Here is a 16,491-nt window from a genome sequence, read left to right as displayed (position 1 = left end):
TTGTGAAATATATGCAAATACTGTCTCAAGTATATATATAAAGATGATCAGGTCACCATTTGGAGAATGATACAAAGACACAATCAAAACTTAAAGATCATCTATGTAAGTGGCTGAGACTTCAAAGCTTAATTCATTAGGTTATTTATTTTTCGTATATTCACTCAATAATATCTTTTGGAATCTCACTTTATGGTGCTACTATTGCAAATAATCTTCATAATAGAACATCCGTCAGGGAATACTGTACTTTAAAGGAGAAAATATTATGACGGTTTATGGGATGTATCTTTTTGAAACTATTTTGTCAATTAAAAGCAAACTTCAGGAACTGGAATTGGTATGAGATAATCACAACCATTTCAAAAGAAATCGTAATAATGTAGCAATAAGCCCCCACACCTTACAAATTTTTAAAAAGAAACCAAAGGATATTGGATCGAAATTTTACAACAATCTTCCAATGAAATGAAGTCAGAGGCTACATTCTACAAATTTAAAATAAAATTAAAAAAGTTTCTCATCAACAAGGCTACATATTCCTTTAATGAATTCCTGTGATGGAGTACTCCATAATTAATAGTTTTTATGCCAAAAGCTATTTTACTTGTAACTGTTTAAATTGTGACTGTTTTGATTTTAATTTTGACTGTTTTAATTTTAATGTTAACTGTATTAATTTTAATGTTAACTGTTATAATTGTAACCTTTTAACAACTGTAATAATTGTATTTTAAACTTTTTCTATTTCCTGTTGATAAATCTCGTATTTTCTGTTATGTATTCTTGTTTTTTTTACTCTAATTTAGTAAGAACAATAATCAAATCCCGACACTATTCTTGTATATATGTGTATATGCCAAGTGAATAAAGCTGTTTTGAAATGAATTGAATCACAGTGTCCACTAAGTGTGAACTACCCTTCTGTATTGGCACGTATATGTGGATTTCTGTCTATAACAAAAAATTATCTCCATAGTTTAAGCGTAAATTACTGAAGTCCGGAAAACTGGATGTGGTGTGTGGACTTTATGTATAGATTGTCCTAGCAGTAGAAAGAATAAGAACTCAAATAAACACAAATACTGGTTAAGGAGCTGAATATGTTCATTTTTTCCAAATCCAATCCTTAGATCGGGATGAACCCCTAATCGGTGGAGCAGTGAAGCTGTGGTGTGACAGGAAGACTCGTTTGTCAAATTATGATACTCTGAAGCTATATTGGAGTATTTTAAATATAGATTCATATTGTTAACCGTTTGTTCAGAACTCTCTCCCTTTTTACCATAAACAAGTCTACAAATATCATTGTTGACATGTACACATCAATTTAAATATGGTACTAGCCATTGCCTGCTTGGTTAAATCCTATATGCTGCATGCTATAAGTTCAGTATTGTTTATTAAGGCTTGAATCCGATCTGGAGGAAATTTATAAAAGGAATGCCTTTATATGTGATTAACATATAGAGGAATAAACAGTCACATTCGTATATAAATTAATATAAATTAGATATTGTTACCATTTGTTACAGAAGTACCTGGAATAGTGTTCAGTAACCAGAATGCTGCATTCCTAATTTTTAAGATTTACTTGACTACATCACATATGGGTAAGTAGAGATTAGGTGCCAAATTATTTAGTAGTTATCTAGTACATAGATGAGATTAGTCAACTCCCTGTTGGATCAGGTAATCTGCATTGTACGTTTGAATTTGCATCAAATAAGTGTTGTTGGAATAGGAATGGAGGTCTGTAAAAGAATTTTGCACGAAATTATTATTAATACCATGAAAATTAGGCCAGAGTTAGAATCACAGAGGCTATTTTGAACAAGATAGCAAGTCTTCAACTGTATTTACTTCAACCATATAATTGTCTTGAAGATTATTATCACAACAGCAGTAAACACAAAGTAGGGGTATAATAGTATGTAGCATAAGGCATAAAACCTTGAAAATACATCATATATTAGATTTTGAATTGAGAATGTGAAATGGAGTATTTAACCTTAGTAGTGCATGCATATTATGAATTTTCATTAAATTAAAAAAAATTAAACACATTTGCAACAATATGTGTAATGTAAAAATACAGAGAAGACCGTGCCAAATCACTGTAAGTTTGAAACATTTATTTAATTCCATCATGGCTACCAAGACAGTAACCAAAACTGTCAACCATGTAAAAGTATGTATTACCCAATAAAGATACTGTATATGGAGGTTCTGTATCTGAAAAAAATATAGTACAAAAAATGTACGATTGTTTTGTATCATCCCAAGTAGTGTCTGCAGTTTTTCACAATACCTTTCTACATTGATTGTCAAGCCTTGTTCATGTAAATTAACCAGAATCTTACTATTATTCTCCCAGAATACAGTTGCCATGATCTTTGTAGCTGACAGAGTTTGGAGACATTTTTTTTTGTTTTTTTTTTCGGGAGAATGCTTGTGTCCCCATTCCATTGTGAGACTGCTTTTTGACTCACAATTATCATGCTTCAGACGTGTTACATCACCAATTACGACACAACCGAGATATTCATTACAATGTTTATCGTCTTCAAGGAAATCAAGTGATGCAGCAAGCCTTTGTCTTTTTGTAGTCTTCTGTAAGGATTTTTGGAACTCATCTAGTTAAAAATCTGTGGTATCTAAGCTTCTCCATAATAATTTCATGAACTGAACTTTTTGAAATGTGGGGAAAATTTTCTGAAAGTTTAGTGATTGTGAAATAGCGGTTTTCACGAATTTGATCATTTATTTTCGTCAACGAGTAACCAGGCTAGGCTGACCACTGCGATCCTAGTTGTGAAAATTGGTGTGGCCATTGTGAACAACAATACACCACCGCCCCACTCGATTTCACTCATTATTCCATTACTGTAAACGTGACAAAGTTGGCGATAGATTTCAATGACTTTGTGGTTTTTTAACAACAAATGCCTAAAGGCGGTATTACACATAGAAACTTGTAGATCAACAAGGTACAAATGTCATGTGCAAAGTACTAACACAGCTCGATGTGTACTGAGCGTAAAAATATTTTATCCCAAGATGGTGGCTCTAGCCCACTGCCAAGTTAGTCCCAAACATCTGTTTTGTTCTGGACAACCCTTGTGTATACTAGGCTCTATTTACAACTAATGTTAATTTGATTGATATGTTACACAATATTTTGAAGTTTATATACCCCAAACAATTGTTCAAACTTTGTATGCTATCAGTCTTTTTTTATACTACCAGTAAAAATATTTGAATAGAAACTGAACTGATATAAATTTTTAATTTGAAAAAAAAAATAATATTTATGTGAATGTTGAGTTTAACTACTACCTGTTAGTGCCTATTGTCACTGTATTAGAATGTATTGTTATTTATGTTTGCCTGATATCCAGTGAGCGTATATAACTACGATATTGTCTCCTGAGAGTGAATAAATAATCTAATCCATTATATAATCTAATAAATAATCGCAGTTTTATATATATATATATATATATATATATATATATATATATATATATATAAGCCGCGTATATAACTGACTCAGTCAAATATACAAATTTCAGCATACTTTTAGAAGTACTAGAAACATGAAAGGCACGCTGGTGCCTTTTGCCATATAACCAACAAAAAAGTCTCAAAAACAAATTTTTTCAAGCCATTTAGTGGCAAAAAAGGTTGTAGCTCAAATCTATTTTTTGACGGGTTTTAGCAAATTATCTGATCTACAAAATAGATTGTCTCTTATCTCTACCAGGTGACCCAAAAAAATTGCAAAATTGAAATGTTTGTAAAATTTTTTCAATTTTCTGGTGTAGTCATTTATTCAAAGCACTGTAGTGTCTAAATTGTAGGTTGTAGCTCAGTGATCTGACAAAAAATGTCTTGTGTGGCATTAAGTTATCTGCAATAAGGTTCTTGTGACCTTTTACTCTACCTCACTCGGTGAATCCATAAAATGCATTCAAAGTCAAGAACATAAATCTTAACAATTTTTTATGTTTTTTGTATTCAAAGCAGTGCAGTGGTGGCTGATCTAGAGGTTGTACAACAAATCTATTTAGACATATAGTTTTAAATCTTGTGGTCTATAAAAAAGGTCCTTTTTCCGTATCTATATCTTTTGTCCCAAAGGTAGTGCTCAAAATCAAACCTTTCATAAATTCTTGTAAATTTCACAGCTAAAAAATTCTTTTACGTTATTATACAACTACATTTCATCCGATTGGATTCAGTCTTGATATTGAGATCGGTTTTGTACGTAATCCATTGATTATTATTATGTATCACACAAAATTTAGCTGAGCATTAACAAAGCTACAACCTCCACAATATCTCGAGAATGAATTGAGCTTCGAGGGTTGGTTATTAAGTAACGAGACTGACACTGCTGCGAATCAAGGAGGCATGAGTCAACCACCATTAATCAACAGCTGTTTAGTGTAAACAATTTTCTTTAGTATACATCTAGTCTCACTTCTGTAAACAACACCCTTTATTCAAAGCCTACATTCGCGTTTTTGTTTTTCTGGATAAAATGATTAGTGCAATAGTAGAGCAACGAATTATTATGAAATTTCACTTTTAAAGTTGGAAAAACTGCTACTGAAACTTATAATTTACTGAAAGAAGTGTATGGAAGTGAATGTTTATCGCGGGCATGTGTTTCTGAATGGTTAAAGCACTTTAAAGATGGCAGAGAAGACGATTCACAGCCAGGTTGTCCTTCAATGTCAAAAACAGTTGAAAATGTCAAAAAGTCGATTATTTAATTCGGTTTGACCGTCAATTAAGTATTCACACAATTGGTGAAACTGTACGTATTGATAAAGAATATGTACGGCAAATTTTATGTGACAATTTTAACATGCAAAAAGTGTGTGTTAAAATGGTGCCGAAAATCTTAACATTTGAACAAGAAGAAGCTCGCAATAATGTGTACTGACACTATTTACATGATTAAAAATAGCAAAGTTTTTTGGTAACCATAGTAACATGTGATGAAAATTTGGTTTTGTTACTTGTGATCCGGTAATGAAATGCCAATCCAAGCACTCGAAGACCCCAACTTAACCAAGAGCCAAAGAAGCTCGAATGAGCAAGTCTAAATTTAAAGCAATTATGATTTTTTTTATATCCATGGGGTTATGTACCTCGCTGAGTCCCTGAAGGTCAAACAATTAATCAATACTATGTTGAGGGTTTTTTTTTTTAAACTACGTCAGAGTAAGGAAAAAACGCCCTGAAATGTGAAATTGCAAATCATGGGTTCTCCACCAAGACAATACGCCAACTCTTTCCGCATTATCTGTCAAGAGCTTCCTAGCCAAGTACAGCAATCCAGTGTTAGAACATTCACCTTATTCACCAGATCTTGCATTATGTGCCTTTTCCTTTTCCCTAAGGTGAAGTCTGCATTAAAATGGACAAGATTTGAGACAGTGGAATATGTAAAACATAAAATGGCATATGTCCTGAAGGAGTTGACAAAAGATGACTTTTCCAGCACTGTTCCAACAATGGAAAATTTGCATGGAGTGCTTTAGGGATAGGAAAGTCAAATCAAATCGAATCAAATTATTTATTGCCATTGATCACATTTGCATACATGAAATAGGCATTATCATAAATTAAAATACTAAAATATAAAAGCACAGTAATAAAATAAATCGTCATAATTTAAAAATTATGAAATATGAAAGTACAATTATGCAATAATCAAATAAGAGCTCTGCATAAGACAAGTCAATGTAGAATCAACAGAACATTAAATCTACTTCACAGTTGAGAAATTCAGCTAATGTATAGAATGTATTACTCAACAGCCAATTCATTAGCTTACTTTTAAACACAGTAAGTGATACTGCTTGCGCAGACTCATCTAATTTGTTAAAAAAGTTTACACAATTTATCTTATGAGATGAACCAATTTTAGTTAATCTATGCTGAGGAATATTGAGCTTAAACTTATTTCTTGTATTATGTACATGTATGTCTTGCCTGGTGAGGAATAAGTGTAGGTTAGATTTTGTGTATACTAATACCTGAAAAATATAAAGATTGATAACAGTTAATATCCCCAAATGAACAAAAAAGTGGTCGGCAATGATCAAAAGGACCTGCTCTACAAATAGTTCTTATAACTCTCTTTTGAATCAACAAAAGATCTCTCACAGATGTTGCATGACCCCAAAGAATCAGACCATAAGAAATATGGGACTGAAACAAACCAAAATATGCTGTTCTTAAATATTGTATAGTAACAATGTCTCTCAATTTCCAAATCAGGTAACTAACCCTAGAGATCCTACAGCACAGGTTTTTAATGTGATGAGACCAATTTAATTTTTGAATCAATGTACATGCCAAGTAACTTTACTGATTGAACCTCAATAAGCTTAATATAATATTTTGGGAGTGTATATTCAAGGTAGCTATAAGTGATTATATATAACGTTAAAATTAAAGATTTTACAACGTCAGTTTCTTTATTTAGTAGCCACACCTCGTATGAACATGAAATTTGGCATGTACTTTATTTCTACATAGATAATACAGAGTTCTCCTATGGTGCATGCCAAACTACAACATTAGGCTGAGCTTCAGCGAAGCTTTACAACCCTTGCAATGAAATACTACTTTATTTTCACATTGACAAGATGTTTGATGACATAAGTACTACTTACTTATGTATATAATAGTTAAGTGATTTTGAGTTCTATTCACAAAACAGTAGTTTATGATTAAATCTCATCGGGAACATACTCTTACTGCTAAAAGTTGTTGGAAATTAGTAGATAGGGGCAGAGTGATTTTGAATTCTGATCACAAAACAGTAATTTTTTATTGAGTATCATCGGGAATATACCCCTGGTAAAAATTTGGGGTGTACAACATTAGTAGTTAGGGACAGAGAAAGATGTTACACATGTTTTTCTGTAAGAAAGCCTCAAGTATTTGTATATGACACAATTCTCATAGCTATTTTGTGGGTAATGATTGTAAATGAAATGTGTTAATTTAGAAATGTAATAATATTTTTATGAATTACAGTTACTTCTTACGATCAAGCAACACATTTAGTGTACAATTTAAGCAATGTAGTGTGGCAGATTAGTTAAATACAATGTTTAGTTATTATTTTAACAAATTTTAATATAGGCCTAAATAATCTTTAAATAATAAGTTCACTGACTAACTGTTTCACGTTAATTAGGGTGATTTTTTCTTTGTGTGTGTGTTCGTTGGTTAGTTTATAATAAACATTATTAAACTATATAAGTAATCTACAGTAACAAAACCGTTATTGGAGTTTCTAAACCAAATTACAGTAGTTAATAAAGTTTTTTGTACTTAGAAAAGCAATAATACTTGTCAGGTAGAAAACTAGAATTAGCAGTTAATATTTGAGAAGTAAACAAACAGTAATTATTTTATCTGAAACTGATAAGAGATAATAATTACTTACTTTGTTTTATTTCTTTTGAGATAAGTGTTGATTACTGTACAACTTTCATTTATGTGTTCTATTTCTGTGTTTTGCTTCTTTAGAAATGCACTTTAGTGTCAAACACTCATTGATGTGTTCAATTCAAATAAACTAATGGTGGATAGTAGTTTCTCACAGTTTACTTTATTCTTACCTTTAGGTGGTGACTGCAGATTATTAAAGTTAGTTTTACAGAAAAACAGTAAAAGAGATAAATATTTGATCTAGAAATATGTTTTTGGAATTTATTGTGTCTCTACATTCAACTCCAATCCAGTTAAGGTATTTAAAAATATAACTGTATACTGTATTGTTTAAAAGCTTTCTATAATTAGGAATAAAGTATTTTAATTTTTAATCAGTAGAATTTTACACCTTCAGTTATTTTGGTGGAATGATAGAAGTCAGTTATTAGATGGGTAGAAAGATGTTTACAAAGATCTCGCTAGATAGGATTTTAACCTTCTAAAATTTCTTCTATATTGTTTTAACGAGCTAATGGTAAGATATATGTCGTGTTGGACCTCCAAACAGGTTTTATATTTGGCTGTGTCTACTATATTTTGAAGATCGGTTTTGAATATTCAGTTACGTTGGTTAAATTACACAACAGACTAAATTTTTTCATTGTGTTGAAAATTATTGTTTTATCTCATGATTGCGTTTAGGAATATAATACAGTAAGAGGTGAAACAAAAAGAATTAACTATTGCTCATTATGTACCAGCTCCTCTGATTTTAAAGATCGGTTTTGAATATTCAATTACGTTGGTTAAATTACACCACAGACTAAATTTTTTCATTGTGTTGAAAATTATTGTTTTATCTCATGATTGCATTTAGGAATATAATACAGTAAGAGGTGCAACAACAAGAATTAATAATTGCTCATTATGTACCAGCTCCTCTGATTAAGCTAAAGAAGTGTTCTTCAGCAATGTAGCAACATTGTTTCAATTAGGCTTTTATTCATAAAATTTGAAATAAGTGTACAGTATATAATATTTCTATATTCTTCTATAAGTACGTTATACTATCAAAAGATTGCTACTATGAATAATTTTTTACAGTGTGACAAAAAATAAGCATACTATTACTTCTGTAGTAAGCTTAATTTTTGTGGAAAGAAGACAAATAAGACAGATAGATTGAAAGGATAACAGGATTTCAGACATTTATAACCTATAACTATGGCAAATGTCTGAAATCCTGTTATCCTTTTAACTCTTCCATCGTCAATAACAAACTTTAAACAAAGAGCAGACCGATTATTGAACAGAATGAACCTGTTTTAAATTAGTGTTTTAATTTCATATTTTCGTATTAGTATTTCATTATGACTATTGTGCTTTTTTTAAATACGAGTATATTATAATTAACTTTTTATATGTTCAATAATTACATTTTCTAATGTGGCTTAAATTTTTTACAATTATTTGGAAAAAATAAATGGGATTTACATATATAAATATTTTATTTTGGAAATAGTAAGTTGAGAGTCATAAACTATATACATGCACTAAATAAAAAGTGCATTGCTCCCCTGCCACTATCTAGCTGTTCTAACAGTTACAATTAGGGTCACTAGATAAACTTTGAGATATGGCTATATTTAAAACAGTACATAGATAAGAAAATTATCAGAAGTAAAACAATATTTATCTGCTCTGTTAAATAAGGCTATGTTTTTTTATTTCAAGCATATGTTTACCTTATCAGCTTTGGTTGAAACTGTGGATAATAGAATCATTTGTGTCCAAGCCTTGTAACTGGAACATGCAAGAATGATTTTGTTTTGAGCGAGGTGCGGTCTGTTGATCAGTTTTCAGCAGCTTTTGGGAATATTAATGTTTTATGCATAAGATTCTTACATGAACTCTTAATTAATGTAAGGAAGTTTCTTCTCGGTGAGTACCACACCAGTTAACTAAAGGACAAAAATAGGTATGTTTGATATGGTTTCAGGAATACCAAATAAATTTAGTTATGCTGACTCTTGGCAGGGGGCAGATATGTCTTATATTTTTAAGTGTTAATCAACTGGTTAGCTCTCTCCTGATGACCCCTAATGATAAAAGCAAGCGCTCTCGAAGTGATGGAAAGAGAATGGTGGCAAAATGTTGCCACTGTTCTTGGAAATCAGCACAAGGTTAATGCTGAATATGATACCAATACTTACTCATGAGTACCATTCAGCAGCCCACCCACATTACAGTCCTGATTTGGAATCTTGTACATTTTTCTACTTTCTAACAAAGGATAGTCAATTTTATATACCTGAAGATATTGTCACAGCTTGTGAAGGAGAGCTGGAATAAAAACAGTGGCACAGTGCTTCAGGAGGATGAGTTCTTCTGTGGAGTGTCAGGGAAAGTATTTTGATGAAATATAATTGTCTAAATAAGTATCTGGTTTCAACTCTGTTTATTTTATAACTTTTTTAGTAACCCTTGTTTTTTGTGAGTGTTTGCTTTTACAATTTTCAAGTGCATTGGTTGAGTAAGTAATGTCAAATAATATAATTCAAATCTTACAAGTTTTTACTTTTTTACAGTTTTTATATCACCTGTAAATTAATTACAGTTTAATGTAACAATAATGGTATACATTTTAAAATAATATGTATCGATAAATGTTGACTTATATTTTCACTTTAGATTATAATACTTAAGTTTTTAATTAGGTATTATAATCTACCGTCAAACAGCCCCTACCTATGTAGTATGTCCTGTCTTAAGGCAATTTGTTTTAAAGGCTTATTTTTCCTTCATTGTCAGATCTCTGTAGCCATGGTGATGGATGGCTTAATCGCAAATTTTGAAAACAAGATCACATGCAATAGTACATGTAAGTTGGACTGTGGTGATGTCAAGTGGATGACTCCCCACACTGTGGCTAACATGTACTATCATGCACGTCGTGTTGTGTCTTCTGTCTTATGTATTTGTGTTGTGTATTTTTAAACGTTATGACGAAGCCATCCATAACCACAGATTGCCGGACCGACACAGGAATAATAAAACTTTAAAACATGTTACTTTGAAACTTACTACCTACATTGGATTGTTTGATGGTAGGCTCTAATACATAATTTTTAAGTAATTAAAAATTATCACGGGGCTATTCAAATGAATTGTAATACAATTTTATTTAATACTTATTAATTATAATGTATACCCATTTCTAAGAAAGAAGAATGAGTGTAATGATCTGGAATTTTCACTGTATGCTTGTACTTTTTCCAAAGCCAACAAGGAAAGGTTTGGCCATAGTGATGCTGGATTTAGCTTGTAGGGCAGACATGACTTCCACTAGTTGTTTATTAAAAACTATGCATAAAAAGAGCATATTAACATTAACACATACCATCACCAAACAGTAGTAATAACACTACTATAGTTTTGACTTCTAGTCAACACACTCACTAGAAGTCGAAACTATAGTAGCATTATGACTGTGTTGAAGCGCTTACCACAGAGAAACTCCTTTTGCGAAACAAGTGAAAGTCGCTAGGTGCCAAATCCGGACTGTAAGGCGAGTGGTCAATCTGTTCCCAACCAAATAATCTAATGAGATATTGGGTTTGAATGGCAGAGAGGGGTCTGGCGTTGTCATGCAACAAGAGAACTTCAGATGTCAATAGGCCATGTCACTTATTCTGTATTGCACGTTGAAGTTTAGTCAGAGTATCGCAATAAGCGGCTGCATTATAGTTCTTCCTCGTTCCATAAACTTGACCAACAATCCATGTCTATTCCTAAACACGGTCACCATAACCTTGCGTGTTGAGATTGTTTGTTTGGTCTTGACTTTAACCGGTGATGTTGTGCGACGCCATCCCATCGACGAGGATTATGTAAAGAAACCCATGTCTCGTCACTAATGTTCTCTAAAAATGTATCGCCTTACTCATGATATTGGACCAAAAACTCAAGAGCACCCATTCTTCTCATTTTGTGTTCGTCAATAACCAACTTGGGAACCCAACCTGAGCACAATTTGCGAAATTTTAAATGTTCAAAGACAATTTTTTGCAATGGCGTTTTACTTACGTTAGGAAATTCCAATGCTAATGGTGAAACGCTGATAGCCGGCTAGGTCGCGGTTCATCGTGGACATTTTCCTGCCCATCTTTGAAAGCTCTCATCCATTTTCACACTTTGTTGTCACTCATCACATTAGGGCTGTACACTTCACTTTTCTGTCTATGAATATCCGCTGCTGGAACGTTCCTTGCTGTCAAAAACCAGATAACTGATTGTATTTCGCGGGTTGATCAATTGTTTTAAACATTGTAAATTCACACAGCGATTAAACAGCATTCTACAATGATTTCACTGTAAATGGCGTCTTGTTGTACACAATGTATACTGAGAGTTGGCGCGCATGCACATTGCGTTGTTCACTCCCCGCTTGAATAGTTACCACAAAACAGACCTTACTTTCCGGATGGTCCTTGTATATTGAAGTATCCAATATGACACATATTTGAAGTTCATGTATGTTGACAAGTGTTTACAGCATATAGTAAAATATTTTAGAAGTAAATAAATGATAACTTTGATAATATTTCATAAGCACTAAGACTTATTATTGGCAACCTGATTCTGTTCCAGAAAGGAAGCCTTATGTGATTTTCCCTGCTTTTGGTTGGAGTCAAACAAGAGAGGAGTTAATACAAGAGACATAAGTTGTCTATGAGATACTTTGATATTGCTAAAGCCTGTGCATTCATAGATACAATCTAGGTCAATAAACACTTTACCTTTGGCATAAAGAAATTATTGATTGAATTTTAACTTTTTTTCAGGTGTATTCCAACAGAACAAAAATGGTGCCAAAGAAGAGCCACAAGAACAAGTGGTATGTGACAAGCCCAAATTGTGCAGTATCACTTCAAACTTTATTTTCCAGTTCCATTTGTTTGGTACCAGTTAACTTCAAACATTAGTGGACTTTTTATTGTTTGCTTCTCGCATTTTCTTAGAGGAATCTAAAAGGTGCAGTTTTGTTTCTATTCTTACTGTGCCAGTAAATAGATGCCTTAAACCTTTTAGTCACACTCTAGTGTACAAAAATGATATTTATAGTCACTTTGTGTGGCCTTATTTTAACTGCAATAATACTTTTTAACCGAGCCAAAAAAACTGTGCTAAACCCAAAGAACTTGCAATTTGAAAAACTTCAGCGTAGTTATCTGACTGTATATTGTTTAGCGACTTTCTCAGATTGGCTACAAGGACCGTATGTTTACAAGCTGTACAGTGACTATGGATATGAAGAAGAGGAGATTGCAGTGCTGTATATCGCAGGCTTTGCTTCTAGTTCTCTTTTTGGAACTTTTGTTGGTCACGTGGCTGACAAATATGGCAGAAAAATGTTGTGCATTTCATTTGGATTTTTTTACTCGCTGTGCTGTTTGACCAAGATATCATCTGAATTTTATGTACTTCTGTTTGGTCGTGTATTTAGGAGGAATTTCAACCTCAATACTCTTCTCCACATTCGAGGCTTGGTACATCAATGAGCATGTCAACCATCTCGGTCTGAATTCGGATTGGCTGAACAATACACTCAGCAAGGCCGGTTTCTACACAGGATTCTTAGCAATTTTAGCTGGAATTATCTCACAGATCTTTGCTGAAACCTTCAATTTCGGTCCCCAGTCTCCATTTATACTTGCAATCCCATTTTTGCTGACTTCAAGCTATCTCATCTACAAAACCTGGACGGAGCATTCCCACCCCCACTTATCTACCCATCACAGATTCATCGCTCCACTTTATCTAATATTTTTTCAGGATCCTATGTTATTGATCTTGGGTCTTATTCAATCCCTATTTGAAGCAGTTATGTACACTTTTATATTTTCTTGGACACCTATTATTTCCGAGTTGAACCCTCCTCTGGGGATAGTGTTTGCCAGCTTCATGCTAGCGTTCATGATAGGCTCCAATATATACAGCTTGCTATTGTCTGACCGTCTACGTCCTCAACTGATTCTTGTTCTGACGTCTGGCCTCTCATTCTTCTCTCTTGGAACTGTAGCAGTAGTGATCTCTTACATTCTGTACACCAATGAATTCACCACTTTGCTCACTAAGGTCTGCTTTATATGCTTCATACTGTATGAAATCAGTGTTGGATTATATATTCCCGTCATTGGGTACCTGAAAGGATTAGTCGTACCGGAGGAATACAGAGCTAGCATTTCCAACTGGTTCCGTGTGCCAATGAATATTTTTACATGCATAAGCTTAACTTTAAATCAAGTAAGTGAGTTGGATGTGAAAGCATTTTCACCTTCTGTTATAGTTTTCAAAAAGTTTCAGTTCATATATTTACTTTGCTCTATATTTTTATTATTAACCACTGTAGCTAGTGTTATCTTCAAACAAAGATACACTAGAAGATATTCTATGGAAGAATCTTATAAAGTACCCATAGGTATCGTAGAAGATGATGACTCTCTAAAAGAAAAGTCTATTTCATCTTGATACTGCTAAAACATTTTGCTGATTATTTGTAGACTGAAACTATTTCTAGTTCTTATTATTGTGATAATTCAAAGACTATGTTGTTATTACAAAGTTTATATTTGTTAATTTTCATAGCCTAAGATTAAGGTATAACATGTAAGTTTTATAAAAATAAATATGTTATAAAATTCTAACTAAGTCATTCTTGGCATAAACTCAACCATGACTGTGATTATACGAGTGATCTGTAATTCAATAGAAATGTTTGTACACTTGAATATTGTTATAGTCTGTTATTTTAAATGAAATTAATTTTTACTATAGCAGTATTATTTCTTACTTAGTATGTATGTTGTATATGTAACTTAGAACTTGCAGTTTTTTAGAATTTGAAGTTTTATTCGAACAAATGCTGAATAAAGAGGTTGTTCCCACAAAATGTGTTTGAGTGGATAAATACCTATACCTCTTTCAGTCTCACTTTGATTATACTAGGTATCCCATAAGTCTCACACTCCTACAGCTTTACTTTTGAAAAATTGAGAATTTTCAAATTTTCTTGTAAAAACATTTTCTAAGGACATTTTCAGTGGATATAAAAATTAGCCCCCCTCTTTCCAAAAATGTGGACCATTAACCCTAAGCTGTAGGTAAGCTTTCAACTTAGATACCTCTAATTTTAACAATTTTTTGTATAAAAACATTTAAAATAAGTTGTGTCACACAGGAGTTACTTAAAAAAAACTTTTACTTAGCTCAACAAATGTTCATGTTTTTAATGGGTAAAAGCTAGAAATGATAATTTTGAATATACGTTTAAAACAGAATGTTATGGCATGTTTTTAACATTATCCATACAGCCTATTGTTGAAGTCTTGATATGTACACATGATCAATACTAGTACGGCTATACGTTTCAAAAGCAAAGGGTGGAAATTATATCAACGTAGAAGTAATTGTGTACTAATTCTGTAAAACAGAATTAATACACGAGGCCAGTATTGCAATCCACTGTTCACATTATAATTTAGATCGCAGTAAAGACAATTGATGAGGGATTCTCTAATTGGTAACTGATAATGCCTCACGTGACTCAAGAAATTGAAGACTTCTCAATTTGTCTGGTGCATGCCTCTAGAAGTGTTTATAAAATTAATATTTGGAAAATTTTTGCATTGGTTTTTATATCTTAACAACTCCATATTCAGAAAATCAGAAAGAGTGTGTCTTCAAAAATTATTAAATTCCAAATTAAATCGAAACTCAAGTTAGGTAAGCACGTTAGCATTCTCTCCATTAATTTTTATAAAAAGTAGGTTTTCTAGTTCTTAAAGTTATGTGCATAACTTTGTATTTACCAGTCGAACTATTAACTGATTATTCAACATGTCCCATACTTACATTTTATTTCATTTATTTATTTTAAAATTATAATTAACTTTTGCTAAATTAAGTTATTCTTGCCATAGCCAAATGCTACTTTGGCTCTAGTTGAGCAAGCAGCCAAGCCTGGTGGCTTGTTTCAGTTCTTGGGTAACTTGCTATCAGGTGAGGGATGGCAATGAAGACACATCCTATAATGTATTTCGGGATGGTCATGAGGACTTAAGTATGATTTTGTACATCAGTTTTGAAATGAATTAAAATATCTTTATTCATGTTAGTACATAAAAAGTACATGAATGGTGTAAATCAATTACAATAAAATAACAATTATATATTCTGACTAAGGATTATACTATAATTGTGTATTGACTAATATGTTCTTATCCTAAACAATGCAGTAAAAACAAATCCAATAAAACCATATTTTACAATAATTAAAATCTCATAAACAATGCGCAGCTATGCTTCAAACTCATCAAAATTCTATAAAGTTTTGTTAATAAAGTAATCTTTTAGATAATATTTGAATTTATTTTGAACTTTTAATTTTATATATATATATATATATAGAAAGATTGTTTAAATATTTTGCACCAATGTAAGTGATTTTCTTTTAAAAGTTCCAATTTATGGAATTAAGTTGCTATATTGCCCTTTTTTTCTAGTATTATAACAGTGATTGCTTCCTAAGAAAGGTAGTTTGTTAGCTTTCATTAATTGATTGGTGTAGAGAATAGCCTGGTACATGAAATGAACTGTCATGATACCCAAACTTGAACATTTATTTTTGACTGTATCATTTGAATCAAGGTCCAAAATAATACGAATACATCTTTTCTGTAGTATTAGTATCCGATTTAAATTAAATTTTGATGTAGCTCCATAAATGCATAAGTCAAAGGCATTTCAGATTCCACATAAGCAAAATAAAGGAGTCATAATATATCAATTGAACAAATTTTTAACACTCTGTAAGTTACAAATAAACCGGAGGTAATTGTTTTAGCAACTGATTAACATGCAAATCCAAGTTAAGCGTTGATCAAGAATTAGACCCAAAAATTTTGTTGGTATTACTTGATTTAACAAAGTGTCTTTAAATGGTATTACCAGCTTACTGATTAATTT

General features: G+C 32.1%; 1 protein-coding gene across 6 annotated transcripts in view; it reads left to right on the top strand.

The window, feature by feature from the left end:
- The window catches only part of LOC124368831 (molybdate-anion transporter-like), a 33,173-nt gene extending 18,757 nt beyond the window's left edge, over nt 1–14,416 (top strand). For 3 of the 6 annotated variants that reach the window (XM_046826240.1, XM_046826241.1, XM_046826239.1), the window contains 2 exons: nt 1,536–1,613; nt 12,309–14,416. In XM_046826240.1, coding sequence (XP_046682196.1) covers nt 12,943–13,995 — 1,053 coding nt within the window. In that variant the 5' untranslated portion in view covers nt 1,536–1,613; nt 12,309–12,942 and the 3' untranslated portion in view covers nt 13,996–14,416. Of the gene's footprint in view, nt 1–1,535; nt 1,614–7,579; nt 7,781–9,238; nt 9,406–12,308 lie in introns of those variants that run through there. The other 3 variants (XM_046826245.1, XM_046826244.1, XM_046826242.1) reach the window with 3 other exon arrangements.
- The last annotated feature ends 2,075 nt before the right edge of the window (nt 14,417–16,491 follow it).

This window comes from Homalodisca vitripennis, chromosome X (genome assembly GCF_021130785.1).
Source record: "Homalodisca vitripennis isolate AUS2020 chromosome X, UT_GWSS_2.1, whole genome shotgun sequence".
Taxonomy (NCBI): Eukaryota; Metazoa; Arthropoda; class Insecta; order Hemiptera; family Cicadellidae; genus Homalodisca; species Homalodisca vitripennis.
The sequence above is the reverse complement of the archived record's forward strand: the minus strand, read 5'-3'. Positions and strand labels throughout refer to the sequence as shown.